The following is a 13,624-nucleotide window of genomic DNA, read 5'->3' on the forward strand; positions in this document are numbered from 1 at the left end:
CAAAATTAATAAACAACGAATAAAGACTTCATAGTCCCAATTAAAAGAGAGACTGAATTGTAAATGAACAAAAGTCCAATCCACAAACTGTTTAATCGCCAGACTAAGCAGAGCCCAAGGAGCAGCCGCTGCCCGGATTGGAGCTCCCCGCGAAGGGGACCGAGCCCAAGCCCTCGGGGCTTCCGGGACTCCGACCCTGGGCTACTCAAAATGCCCGAGGGAAGCTGGAGCTGGGAGCCGAGGAAGAAAGAGGTCCGGAAGCGGGAACGAACAGCGGAAACCAAGTAACGTTTCGGAAACAGAAGCAGGTTAGAAGCCGGAGGGGGCGGTGCCCGGACCGAGCCGCGCAATCGGAGCGCTCCCTAGGCCGCCCCTCTCCCGCCAGGGGCCGGGGGGCACTGAGGACCAGGACAGAACGGGACGCCCCTCTCGCACGTCTGGCTCTGGCCTGCCCAATGGGTAACCGCAGCCCGAACGAGCCAACCAGGAAACACGACGCGGGCATCGGGGCTCCCACAGCGCGGTCTAGCACGCAAACGGGAGGGAGGGAGGGGGCGCCGGGAAAAGCCGGAAGATAAGGAAACTTGACCTCGAGCCGGCCTCGGGCGTGGGGGAGGGGCGGGAGGGCGGAGCCAGGCCGAGAGTGCGGCCGGGGTCGGGGCTGTTGGGGGCTCGCGGGGGCTAGGACCCCCGAGGGAAGGAGACAGGAGAGGGAGACTCACGGCCCCGCCTTACCTCACGGCCCCGCCGCAGGCCCCGCGCCCCAAGACGCTCCGCAGAGGAGCGAGCAACGGGCGGCGGCGGAAGGGCTCAGGAGGATGCGGAAGGCGCGGGAGGAGAGGACAAGCGGCGAGGCTAGGAGCCCGAGCTCCCGACCTTTCGCGCTCTACGGCCCCTTCAGCAAGGGTACGGCGCCGGGCGTCCCGTGCGCGTGACGTCACGCCGCCAGCCCCCGCCCAGCCTCGCCACGTGGTATTGTTTGGGTTCCGGAGCGGTCCCCACGTGCGGCGCTGTGGACCTCTTGGCTTTCCTCTTCCCTCGCGAACTCGGCCGACCGGAAGTCTTGGGCGGCCCCGCCCTTTGGCTAGGGCCGCTAGCATTTGGACACAGTTTAAGTCCAGGAAAACTTTATTGATAAAAATGTTGAAAAAAAAAAAAGTCCCGCTACATATTCAGCGTCCTAGGAGCGCGGGGATCACAACACCCGGTACAAGGCGCGCCCCTCGGCGTAGGTGGGCACCCTTCCCCAGGCGCAGCCAGAGGGTGGCCATCGCCCCTCTGCGCAAGCGCGGAAGAAGGCGGGGCCCAGCCCCTCGGCGCAGGCGTGGACGGAGGCGAGGGCCAGCCCTCCGGAGCTGGTGCCGATGGATACCGGCACCAGCCCACGGGCTCAGGCTCAGGCGCAGACAGACGCGGACCCCAGCCTCTAGGAGCTGGAGCAGGCGCAGAAAGCTGCAGGCCCCGCCACGGGAAGGCTGCGGCTGCTGCCGGGGCCTGGCTTCTTCGCCAATGCTCCAAGGTCTTGGCCACCACGTCACTCCGCAGCAGTTGGCTGTCGTCATCCAGCTGCACGCCGGTCATGACGTAGAAGGCGTCCCGCGTCCAAAGATTGCATTGTCGCTCGATCGCCAACAGGAGGTGCCAGTCGAGGCCGCGCGAGGCTCGCTGCCGCAGCCAGAGTTCGATCGCCGCCTTGAGGTCGGCCCTGCACTGGAAGGCGGCCGCCATGAGCCGCGCGAACCCCGTGCCGCTTTCCATTCTGATGCAGCTCTGCACGACGGGCGGCAGGCTCTGCAAGACCGCCTGGGCCAGTCGCTCCTCGTGGGCTGCGGAAACAGAATGGCAGCACGTGAAGAGCGGCGTCCTACCTTGGGCCTGCAAGCTCGGGTCACTTTTAAAACAATCCGAGAAGGCATAGTCTGTACCCTGCCACATGAGGAGCCCCCGGCTTTCAACAAAAGAAGGGCAGCCCTCGCCCCACGTCCGTGCTGGTTCCTCTAACCCGCATCCCCCATCGTGCCTGGGGCCTTCCGGGCTCCCTCCCTCGGACCTCAATCACAATGCATGGTTCCACTGATCAGTTAGCAAATCCTACCCAGCTGCTCCGGCCGCCTCCCGCCCCCTTCTGCCAGGTGTAGGACCTGCCCCTTTAAAAAATGCAGTTAAACCTAGTTCCCTCTTCCAGGTGAGGGGCCCCCACTGCACTTAAGTATGCTCAGACGTAGATTCCTTGGCTCCCTTGTCACTGGAGGAAGGAAGGGCCGATTCCTCACTGTTACATTCATGTGATGCTTTAATATTTGGGCCCCCGTGTTTTCCCACTAGATTGCCTGCCTCTCCCCAAGGGAGAAAGCTCCAGCGCTCGCCGTAAAACACGCCGTCGGTCACAGCTGGGTCTGCCAGCCTGTTGACAGCGGGCTGCCACTTTTCAGGGTACAGCCTCCCCCAGAAGTCACCCAGTCCTTGGACACCGGCGACAACCCACCCCTATGCAAGAACTCAGGGCCAGCCACCCCGTACCTGTTACAAACTCCAGGGCAAGCCCTCCATACACAAATGGATTAACTTCTGGTTGGCGCAGGCAAGAATTCAGGGCTGCCAGCCTAGCCTGGATATTATGTATCCGTGTGGGATCCATCTGGGAGATCTCATCTGGATTCTCGTCCAAGGGGCTATCCAGAAATTAAAAAGTCCAATTAACACATAAGCCAAAGGAGAGTGAGCTAATAGGTGGTCATAAAAAGAATCCAAAGTTTGGTGTGACCCATGGGGTATCAATTCAACTCCTTGGGCCCCATGTTTTCTATTTGTGCAATATCCTTATTATTAGTTCTCTCTGTAACACAGCCACCACCGTAAATCAGGCCCTCGATTATTACTTCACTTGATTATTATCTAGCCTGCTCTTCTCCAATTTATTTTCCAACCAATCAATCAGTAAGCATTAAGTGCCTACTCCTACTATGCGCTAGGAATGGTGCTAGCCAAATGGGCATACAAAAAGATGCAAAAGATAGTCCCTGCCCTCAAGGAGTTTACAATCCAGTGGGGGACACAACATGCAAACATACATACAAAGCAAACTGCACACGGGATAAATAGGAAGCAATTAAAAGAGGGAAAGGACTGGAATTAAGAGGGCTTTGGGAAACTTCCTGTAGAAGGTAGTGTTTTATTCGCCAAAGTGATTTTTCATATCACCATCTCCCCATCCCCTACTCAATAAACTCTAGTGGCTTCCTGTTGGTTATAGAACACAAAGAAACTCCAGGTTTCTTACAACCCTCCTGTAATTCCAGTTTCCCCAATAGCTAGCCTAGGTGCAGTCCTCACCCAAAAGGCTCCATTGTCCCCACTCTGCCTTTGCTCTCACTGACCTCCATACCTCAAATTCACTCTCTGCTTACTTACCTCGGACTTTTCCAATCCTTGGCTTCTTTCGATATTCAATCAAAGACCATTTGCTGGAGGAGAGACCACACCAGCCCTCTCCCCCCCTCACCAAGCCTGGCAGCTTCCTCTCTAAGGTGACTTTTTATCTATTCTGTCACCTCCATGCCCCTATTTCTGGTGCCTCTTCCATTAGAATGTAAACTCCTAGTGGGCAGGGACCAGTTTCAGCTTTTTCCCTCCTGAGTACCTCATCAGCTAAGTATTTAATAAATGCTTGCTTGATTGGTTGTTCATGCACATGCACACCACCCCCCCTTCCATTAGAGCTGCAAACTCCTTGAGGGCAGGGAGTTTTTACTTTTCCTTTGTGTAATCTATGCATTGTTTAATCAGTGCTAGTTGAATGATTGCATTTTCACTGAATCTTATACCTGAAAAGAATCTTAAAGATTATTAAATTAAACCCCGTTTTTACTGAGGAGAAAACTAAGTACTAAAGCTAAATTAGAAGTTGTCTTATATCCTTTCTTCTTAGGTAAGTTTAGGTATTGGAATGGGTGAATCATTTATTGCTTTGTGTTATCTTGGGTTCCTAAGCCTAAAGGGATTTCTTGGGGCAGATGAAAGACCCCTAGTCCATTTTAGGAACCTCCAAAGAGTATCAGGCTTAGGTGGGGTTGACTACTTAAAAATGATCTTGACTTCTTCCTCACTATGAGGGGCTGGAAGGAGGGGAATAAAGAAAAGCATTTATCTAGTACCTACTGTATGCCAGGCACAGGGCTTACTTAGTGATTTCTTTGAAGCAAGCAGCCACGGAAGGGCCTTCTTCTTTAACACCACAAATGAGCTGGAACTTTCAAGGTATCTGTTGTCAGTCAGGAAAGCCACACTGGGAATGACAAAGATCCCAGAATAGCATCCACCATTACAGCTTGCTGCACTTTCAGGGTCTTCTCTTTAAAGATTACTAATACACCTAGATATAACAAGAGAGAGGCTATAAAGTAAAACCCTGACCCCAGCATAAGGAGTGTAGCAAAAACCCTGGATCTGGACACTCCTGCTACTTACCATTTGTGTGACTTGGGCAAATGATTTAATTTGTCTCCATCTCAGTTTCCTTATCTGTAAAATGAGGAATTGAAATAAATTAAGTTTCAGATCTAAATCTTATGACCCCAGATAATTAACTGACCAGAGTATTTTAAGCCCCAGAATACCAAAGTTCCATTGTAGTAGCCAGTCTTGCATACTCAACACTTCTTGGGAACACCTCAAGGGAAAACTTGGAGCTCCTGTAAAAGCACATCAAAATCTATTTCCTGTATCTGGAGTTTACAGAGAAACAACTCAGAGAGATGAGAAAGGCCTCTAAGTCTTCCTGCCTTGAAGATTTTCTTAAAGGTGGTCATGAGAAAGAGGCCAGGCCTAGTTTAAGGAGTTACTCCTGCTAGTCTACCCTCCAGGCTGGGCCGAGCATCAGAGCCCTTGCCTGGGAAGGAGATAAGCCACTCCTCTGCACTTGCTGGGATTATGCTTTTCTTTCTTCTTCTTCTTCTTCTTCTTCTTCTTCTTCTTCTTCTTCTTCTTCCTTCTCCTCCTCCACATCCATTTCTCTCCCTACCCATCCTGACATCATCAGTGGACTGCTCCATTGTTCCACTTGCCATCTTTGTGACCCCCTTCCCTGTCCACCATTTCCCTATATGTCTTCCCCATTCAAATATAAACATCTCAAGGGCAGCATCCCCCTTTTGTAATTGTATCCAGCCTGTAGTACACTGACTGGCACATGGCAAATACTTAAATTATTTTCATTCATTCCTTCCTACCTAATAGAAGTCCTTTTTTTCTGTGGGACTGCATTTGCCTGTTTAAGATAGCTACTGCCTTTTGCCTTCCCTGCCAACCCTAAAAGATGTTGCTTTGGTAAACACTTATTTATTGGCAGCATTCCAGTCCTCCCATCCATTTTGCCAGGGCTACCAAACGTAACAAGGCAACCTAACACCATAGTGGCATCGTGTAGTACAGAATGAGTCCTCTGGGCCAGTCAAATTCCAGGAACAGTTTTGTTGATTTTTCAAGGAAAAACTACCCTAACCCATGTTGGGGGTGGAGGGAAGAAAGATGGAGAAAACTCTAAGAGGTAATTATCCTATCACACTTTCAGACTCAACAAATTTTTTAACACAAGTTACTGAGACCACGTGGTGTAAAGGATGTACTATTTACATTTCATTTTCACTTTGTAAAAGGTCAGCCCCTTTCAGACTCAAAGGACCACTTTGTAACAGGTAAAAGGTACAAAGTAAGGCTTTAAGTAGTTTATTTGCATATGAAAAGGCCAGGGAAACTGCAGAGCCCAAAGAAGAAATTTAAACTTCTGTGCTTTCCCCCCACCCACTCATTTGCATAGATTTACAGGACATATTTAGGGTTTTGAAAACTGTGAAACCCTGAATCCCAGATATATCTGGTGATTATTGGGCAGTGCCTAATTTTGACCTAACCTGCTGAGAGGAAGATTTAGGAGATAGAGAGTCACAATAAATTAGGGTGAGGTTAAAAAATATCTCTCTTCTCCCCTGCCCCCCACACCCTCCCCAAGTTAAGTGACTCTCTATGTGTATATGTAAAAAGTAAAGTATATATAGAGGCAGACAGAGGTTAAGTCACTTGCCCAGGGTCACCCAGCTCTTAAATGTCTGAAGCTGGATTTGACTTCAGACCCAAAAAGGGATAAACCCTATTGACTGCATGGCCTAGTCACCTAGCCACCCCTATATTTACCTAAATGCCTTTCCTAAACTTTTTATCTCCCCTAGTTCATAGCACAATACTCTAAATACTCTATACCCAACAGGGTGGGATGGATAAATTAATGAGATGAGTTAAGAGGCCTGGGTCCACCACCAGCTGGCTATCGATTCTTCTCTCCTGCCCCCAGCTATCTCAGGGTTACATTTTGGTTCAATTCAGTTCAACAAATATTTCTTAAGTACTACTATGATCAAACCACTGTGTTAGGTGCTGATCATACAAGATACAAAAGGGAGAGGGGCTGGACAAGATGGGCCTAAGTTGATCTACACAAGGCTTATACCATATGAAGGTCCTTCAGGGCCTTATTTGTACATGAGAGGTTTCAGCTTTAAGCACTGACATTCTATAATTATACACCCTCTATATTTACACCTAAAACACCTACTCTCTATTTGACTGATTGTCTAACCCACTCTGCTCAGCCTCTGCTCCCAGAACTATTTTTTCTTTTCTCAAGCTTCCGGTTCCAGCTTGACCCTACCATCATCACTCCTCAGCAGAAGTCCTTCCCTCCTATTTTATTGAGAATATAGGAAGGTCAGGGTATCAGGAGGCACCCTGTTTTCCAGAGCTAAGGCCCAGCAAGCAGACTGTGCCCTGAGCTTGGCATAACAACAATTCTTTGAGCCCACCACCCTCTGCATGATTTCACCCTCTCACAAAATCATATAATTATTGTATTGCTTTGACCAGCACCAAGTGTTCCCTGAGCTGGGACAAGTACCCATGTTCCAGTCATGAAGCCCTGTTAGGAATCAAACTTGTCTCATTGTTTCTGTCACCCTCACCGTCAGGGCTGCAGCTCAGCGTGTAGGCCTAGGTATAAGTATTGAGATCTGTCCACCATAAAACAGGTTATCCCACTAGGAGCAGGGTCCAGCACATGCATCTAATCTCCCTCCTTGCTAAATGCCCTCTCCTCTTTCATAAACACTGCTCCCTCCTGGTTCTCCTCCTACCTGTATAACTGTTCCTTTCAGTCTCCTTTGGGGGATTGTTTTCCTCTTCTCAACTCCTGAACCTCAGGAGCTGTCACTGCTCTGCCCTTCCTCAATTTTGTTTCCATTCTATGAAACACTTGAGGTTCCCTTCCCAACATATAGGACCTCAGAAAAGCTATCTCGTATTTGAAGGACTCTGTAGATCAGAACACATTTAAAATTATAGCTCACAAACTGGCGCCAACATGTTTAATTTTGCTAGCAAACCAGAAAACAATTAGTTCAGGCCAAAAGCCTTGAAAGAAACACCATAGTAAATCAAGTGAAAAGAAAAAAAAAATGCTTCATATACATATGGAATGTGCTTTTCCAAAGGTTATTGTCCTACCAGTGAGGCACAGGCAAAGAAAAAATGTCATCAGTAAAGAGATGTAAAAGAATGTACAGGCCCTGAACCACCCAGACTCAGACCTGGTGAAGAGTTGACTCCAGTAAGAATTCAATCCCAAGGCCTTGGGCCTCTTTCCTGCTTCCTCCTCTCATGCTTGCCCCCCACCAATGAAGAGATGCCCTGGGGATTACCTGCAGACAACTTCTTCCTGCCTCCCATCCCCAACCAGTCAACAAGAGCCAGCAGCTGGTCCTCCAGAGACCCAGCATGGTCTTTTCCTCTCCCATTGCTTTTCCCCCTACCCTCACTTTTCACAGACTACTCCCATTTAGCCCTGAAGTGCAGTCAGGTGTTGAAGACCCAATAGCCCTGGCCTTTGCCTCACAATACCACCCTATGGAGATTAAACATTCATCCCATACTTCCTGTCAAGATCACAGCATAAAGGGATGTATAGAGGTCCAGTTCTCCTACACACACTCCAGCGAAAGTCTAAAGAAGGCCTCAGATGAAACAAGAATAAACAAAAAAAGAAAAAGCAAGAAATAGGAGCCTCCATCCAATCTAAAAATGGAATGAAGAACATGGTCAGAAGCCTACAGTGGCTAGGAGAGAGGCTGAAGGAGAGGAGCTGCCCCTAAACATGGAAAATGAACCAGAAGCCTGAACTCAGGAAGAGGGACCATACCATGGGGAAAGAAAACAAAAACAAACCTGAACACCATGGAGTAAGAGAAGCACAATGGGAGACTCAGAAAGGGTATCGAATAACAAATATTAATAAAGCCACAGAAGAAAAAATGGCTTGGTCATAAGAACTACAAGAATGGTTAAATGCTTCATTTCAAAGCAGGATATTAAAAATAAAATAAGGAAAAAAAAGTTGGAAGAAGAGATTAGAACATAAAATGGAAAACCTTACCAAAGTTATGGACTCCACAGAAATAGAATGGAGCCATCCCAATGACTCCATAAGACAATCAGAAACATTTGAAAAAAGATGAAAGATTGAAAAAATATAAAGTAGCTACTGTAAAAAAAAAAACAACAACTGAAATACAGGTTGAGGAGAGAGAGAATTTAAGAATCATCAGACTCCCTAGAAACCACGACCAGATGAAAAACCTGGATACTTCAGGTTAAGAAATTATAAATGACGACTACACAGAAGTGGAAAAGAATTGTTCATTGAGGGGATGCCCATTAATCAGAGAATGGCTAAACTAACTGTGGTATATGAATGTAATGGAATATTACTGTGCAATAAGAAATGATGAGCAGGCTAATTTCAGAAAAACCTAGAAAGACCTATATGAGCTGATGCAAAGTGAAGTCAGCAGAACCAGGAGAATATCGTACATAGTAACAGCAGTATTGTATGATGAACAACTATGAATGACTTAGCTATTTTCTGTAATACGATCATCTAAGACAACTCCAAAGGACTCATGATGAAAAATGCTATCTATGTCTAGAGAAAGAACTGACATAGTTGGAATGTAGATCAAAGCATACTATTTTTCACTTTCCATATTTATTTTTGAGGTTTTTTTCCCCCTTTGGGTATGTGTCTTCTTTCACAACATGACTAATATGGTAATATGTTTTGCATGACTTAAGATGTACAAACTATAACAAATTGCTTACTGTCTCAGGGAGGAGGGAAGTGAGGGAGAGAAAGAAAAGATTTGTAATTCAAAATCATTTTAATATGAATGTTAAAAATTGTCTTTACATAGCACTGGGAAAAAATAAAATACTATTTTTAAAAAAACTACACAGATCTATCAGAATGAGAGGATAAAGTAAAAATAGAAAGAATCCACTGATTATTTCCTGAAAGAAACCCCCAAATCCAGGGCTTCCAAATTGAAGAAAATGTAGGTAACCAGAAATAAAACATTAAAGTAACAACAAAACACAGTCAGGGTCACACAAAACTATGCCACACCTAATATAAAGGAAATAAAGTATTTTCATTCATTATTCCAAAAGGCAAATATAAAAATTTTCAATCAAGAATAATTTACATAGCAATACAATATAATCCTACAGGTGGAAAAGAAATGTTTAATGGAATTGAAGGTTTTCAAGCATTCTCAACAACAAAAACAAAAGACCAGAGCTAAGCAGAAATGTTGAAATATAAATACAGGAGTCAAGGGAAAACTAGAAAGGTAAATCCAGACAAACCAGTAGGAGATAAATGATGATGGGGCAGCTAAATCCGTCTTTGGCAGTTAGATGGTGCTGTGGATAGAGTCCTGGACTGGGGTCAGGAAGACCTGAGTTCATATTCGGCCTCAGACACTTACTAGCTAGGTGACCACGGATGTCACTTAACCCTGTTTGCCTCAGTTTCCTCATCTCTAAAATTAACTGGAGCAGGAAATGGTAGGCCACTATGATATCTTTGCCAAGAAAACCCCAAATGGCTGAACAACAACAACAAATGATGATAAAATGTGTTCATTTTAAGTAGGGGAAAGAGTTATGAACTCCTTCAGAATCCCAGTATCTCCAAAGCTAGCAGAAGTTAAGTTGGTTGGTTATTGTCCATTGTATGTCAGGGTCAAGGTACAGTGTGTCTGACTGTGGTTGATCAGACCTATATGAGCTTGGAAGGCTCTAAAATATTCCACATGAACATTTAAAGTAAAGGTGGCTCTAAATTTGTGTATCTCCCATTTCTTTTGACCTATTGCAATTCTGCTTTGCTCAGAGAGCACAGAGCCTTCTTTGATGTGGGCTCACAATCGATTCCAAAGTTCTTCAGAGAGATCTTGAGCGTGTCTTTGTATTGCTTTTTCTGACCATTATGTAAGTGCTTGCCTTACATGAGTTCTCCATAAAATAATCTTTTAGGGAAACATGCATTTGGCATTTGAAAATGACCAGCCCATTAGAGTTGAACTCTCTGCAGTAGAGTGTGAATGCTTGGTAGTTCAGTTTGAAATGAACTCAGTGTCCAGTACCTAATTCTGCCAGGTGCTGGTAGACTGTTCAGGTTTCATAGGCTTATGACAATGAGGTCAGCACAGTGACTCTTTAGACCTTTAGTGTGGTAGTAGTCAGTCTAATACCTCTTCTCCCCACACTTTCCTTTAGAGCTAGCTAAGCTAGTCCTGACAATGTGTGTATCAACCTCAACATCTATGTGTATATGCCTGGAAAGTATATTGCCAAGGTAAGTGAACTTATCCACAGCATTCAGAATTTCTCTGTTTGATGTAACCAGTGGTTCCATGTATGGATGGTGTGATGTTGGCTGGAGAGAACCTATGTTTTCTTGGTGTTAATTGTTAGGCAAAAAGTAGCACAAATGCCAGAGACCTGATCTATACTTTGCTGCATCTCAGCCTCAGAGGCTGCACTGGGTACACAATCATTTGCAAACAAAGAATTGAACTCCAATTCTCCTCCCTCCCCCTTTAGTCTTGGCTTGTAGCCTGTTCAAGTTAAATAATTCACCATCAGTGCTTTTCATCCTCATCTTACAACATCACTGAACACATCATGCTGAAAAGCACACAGCCCTGCTTCACTCCACTGGTGACTGGGAAAGTGAAAGAGTATCTTCCATTATCCACAACCCATGCAAGCACGCTGTTGTGAAACTGATGTACCATATGGTAAAACGGGTGATATCTTTTGACTTGCACATGAATTGAATTGAAGTGAGGCAGAGTCATCAAAGTCCAGTGGCAAGACAAAAGTCAAGATGACTGGTGATGGCTTGGGACACAGTGAATGTCCTTGGCACCTTCCATGATTAACCATGCTCTAAGCAGTCCACAGTTCCAGTTTCAGTCACCTTCATGGCCGTTGGAACAAATTGTTCTCCTCCACCCATTCCACCCGGGGAAGTCTCCACATGCTTGGGGTAGACACTCCCTAATACACTGATAAGTTTGAGACCTGTTAGTTCCTCTGAACCTGGTTTAGCCCATGTGCCAAAACAGCTTACCAGGGTACAGCTCCAGCTTCCTGGACCACAAGAAAGAGCTGGGTGGCAGGTCACCACCAAAGGTGGCAATCAGACCTGATAAGGCTCAGCAAACCTCAGCCCAGAGTCCTAGTGTTTGCCAAAGACCTCTACACCCCAGAAGAAGTCAGGTAACATATAAACAAAGGAACTGAGTGTGGTTTTGTTGGTTTTGAGAGAGGAAAGAAAATGGAGGTAAAAAAGAGCATATGAGGTGTAAAGCCCTAACAGTACCCCATTTAAGACATTTCAGTCAAATACACGGACCTCTCTTCTCCCACTTCCCACCCTAAAGGCTTGGAGTATGCACAGTTATTCTCTGCCTGCTGACTGGCTGTGTATGATTTATTACTGAATGGAATCCCCCCAACTGGGTGCTAAATCAGAAAATGTGATGGTGTGAAGTACCATATAGGTGTAGAAAAGGAGGCAGATTCCCATTAGTACAACTATTAGAGGCAGCTGTCAGAACAAAGCGTGACTCTAATTAAAGGTGGAAGAGGAAGGCGTTCTTGTGATGGGGAGGGGGGGGCCCTACTCCCTTACATGGCATGTGGGCTGGAGGAGCTGGGCTTGTAGCAGAGTCAGACTTAAGATGATCCTCCATGATGATTGGACTGGGCTCAGGGGAGGAGAGATATGGAACAGGTAACCAGCAGTTCTGCAAAGACGCTGTGCTCCAACAGGGCTTGAACATTATTGCATTATTCTCCCAGCTGATTGTGCTGGCCATGATAAGTTACTGGATTTTGTTCTGATTATCCTGTGATTCTTTTTGGTTCAGCATCCCCTTTTCTGTGTAGGGATAAATGACCCGTCCCATGCCTGATTCATGTTTGTAGATTAGGTACCTTTTAAAAAAAAAATCTCCTTCCCTAAACCGGGGAAAGTCCTAAACTTTGAGCTGCTAACTATAAAATCAGCAACTCTATAGGAAGCAACTTTCCTTCAGAATATGAGTGTATGTGTATGTCTGTGTGTGTGTGGCAGGGGTTGTGGGGAGGGGTGGGGGCGGTTGGAATGTAGCACCAAAGAGTCAGTTCATTTGCTGAGAAAGTGGGTAACCCCAAAGCCATAAATCCAGGGCAAACTGAGATGGTAGAGGACAGAGACTGGCACAGGACTGCAGATCTTATGGCTTTAGCCAAGTGATGCCTGGCTGGTACATAGGGAACAGGTGAGGAGGAAGGGAGAACAATGTAATATTTTTCATATCTGAAGTGCACAAGGTAAAGAACATAAAAATTGGAGGAAGGAACAGGCAGAGCAGGCATCTCATGCCTCCCTCATAGCTGAACTGGACAAATGAGGGCTAAACACACCTATGCACATACAAACATACATACCAACGTACATACTCAAAGAATTTTATGTAGAAATATTTTCAACTCAAAAAGAGAAAGAGGAGAGATAGTTGAGGAGGGTAGAGTGAGGGAGGGGATAGACACAAGTGAAACAAATTCCAACTTCAGATTTTATTATGAAGAAAAATAAAAGAAAGAAACTGTAAGAACCAGAGATCTTGTAGCCTTGCATCTAGTCTTGGTGAATGAATAAGTGAATGGAAAAAGCACTTACTATGTGTGAAGCACTGCACTGGGGTATCCCCAAATAGAAAATATGAGGCCATCCCATCCCAGGGTATTTGAGTGAAACAATACATAAGAGATCATTTAGCAGCAGCATGAATAGGAAGTCCTAAGAGTATAATCATCAAGAAAATGGCAAGGCCCACAGTCCTTAGGATACATGAGTTAGTCAAATGTTAGTGCCTAGGGGTCTAGTGGGTTTAGAGGCAAGACAGATGTTAAGGCGAGTATAAATAACTCCTATCCCATATGAACAGTATAAGCAATCATGGCAGTTCTCCCAATTGGGAGCCCTAATGGGCTCTGGAAAGTCCAGGGTTGGGGGGAGAAGTAAAAGGAAGTCAAGGAGGAAGTATACTCCTTGAAGAGAAGAGCATAGAAATAAGATCAAGCCACTTGAATTTAAATGACTAGTTTAAATCAGATCTCTCTCTCTCTCTCTCTCTCTCTCTCTCTCTCTCTCTCTCTCTCTCTCTCTCTCTCTCTCTCTCTCTCT

The 13,624-nt window shown here is 45.9% G+C and overlaps 2 protein-coding genes across 3 annotated transcripts in view; both read right to left on the reverse strand.

Annotated features, from left to right (window-relative positions):
* The window catches only part of PDPR (pyruvate dehydrogenase phosphatase regulatory subunit), a 35,372-nt gene extending 34,409 nt beyond the window's left edge, over positions 1-963 (reverse strand). The window contains exon 1 of the mRNA XM_069087658.1: positions 736-963. The gene's annotated coding sequence lies outside the window, so the exon portion shown is untranslated. The remainder of the gene's footprint in view (positions 1-735) is intronic.
* Positions 964-1,110: 147 nt separating this feature from the next.
* LOC138160851 (uncharacterized) lies at positions 1,111-2,187 on the reverse strand. Of its 2 annotated transcripts, none has more exons than XM_069087660.1 (2): positions 2,096-2,187; positions 1,111-1,826 (listed from the first exon to the last, which is right to left on the reverse strand). In XM_069087660.1, exon 2 carries the CDS (start codon positions 1,756-1,758, stop codon positions 1,165-1,167), a length of 594 nt encoding a protein of 197 aa, XP_068943761.1. In that variant the 5' UTR covers positions 1,759-1,826; positions 2,096-2,187; the 3' UTR covers positions 1,111-1,164. The 2 variants fall into 2 exon arrangements, with proteins under 2 accessions (XP_068943761.1, XP_068943760.1); XM_069087659.1 differs by having other exon boundaries at positions 1,926-2,145.
* Between the last annotated feature and the right edge of the window lie 11,437 nt (positions 2,188-13,624).

This window comes from Petaurus breviceps, unplaced genomic scaffold, assembly GCF_028583685.1.
Source record: "Petaurus breviceps papuanus isolate PSGF00001 unplaced genomic scaffold, PetGlider_PUasm1.0 182, whole genome shotgun sequence".
Lineage (NCBI taxonomy): Eukaryota > Metazoa > Chordata > Mammalia > Diprotodontia > Petauridae > Petaurus > Petaurus breviceps.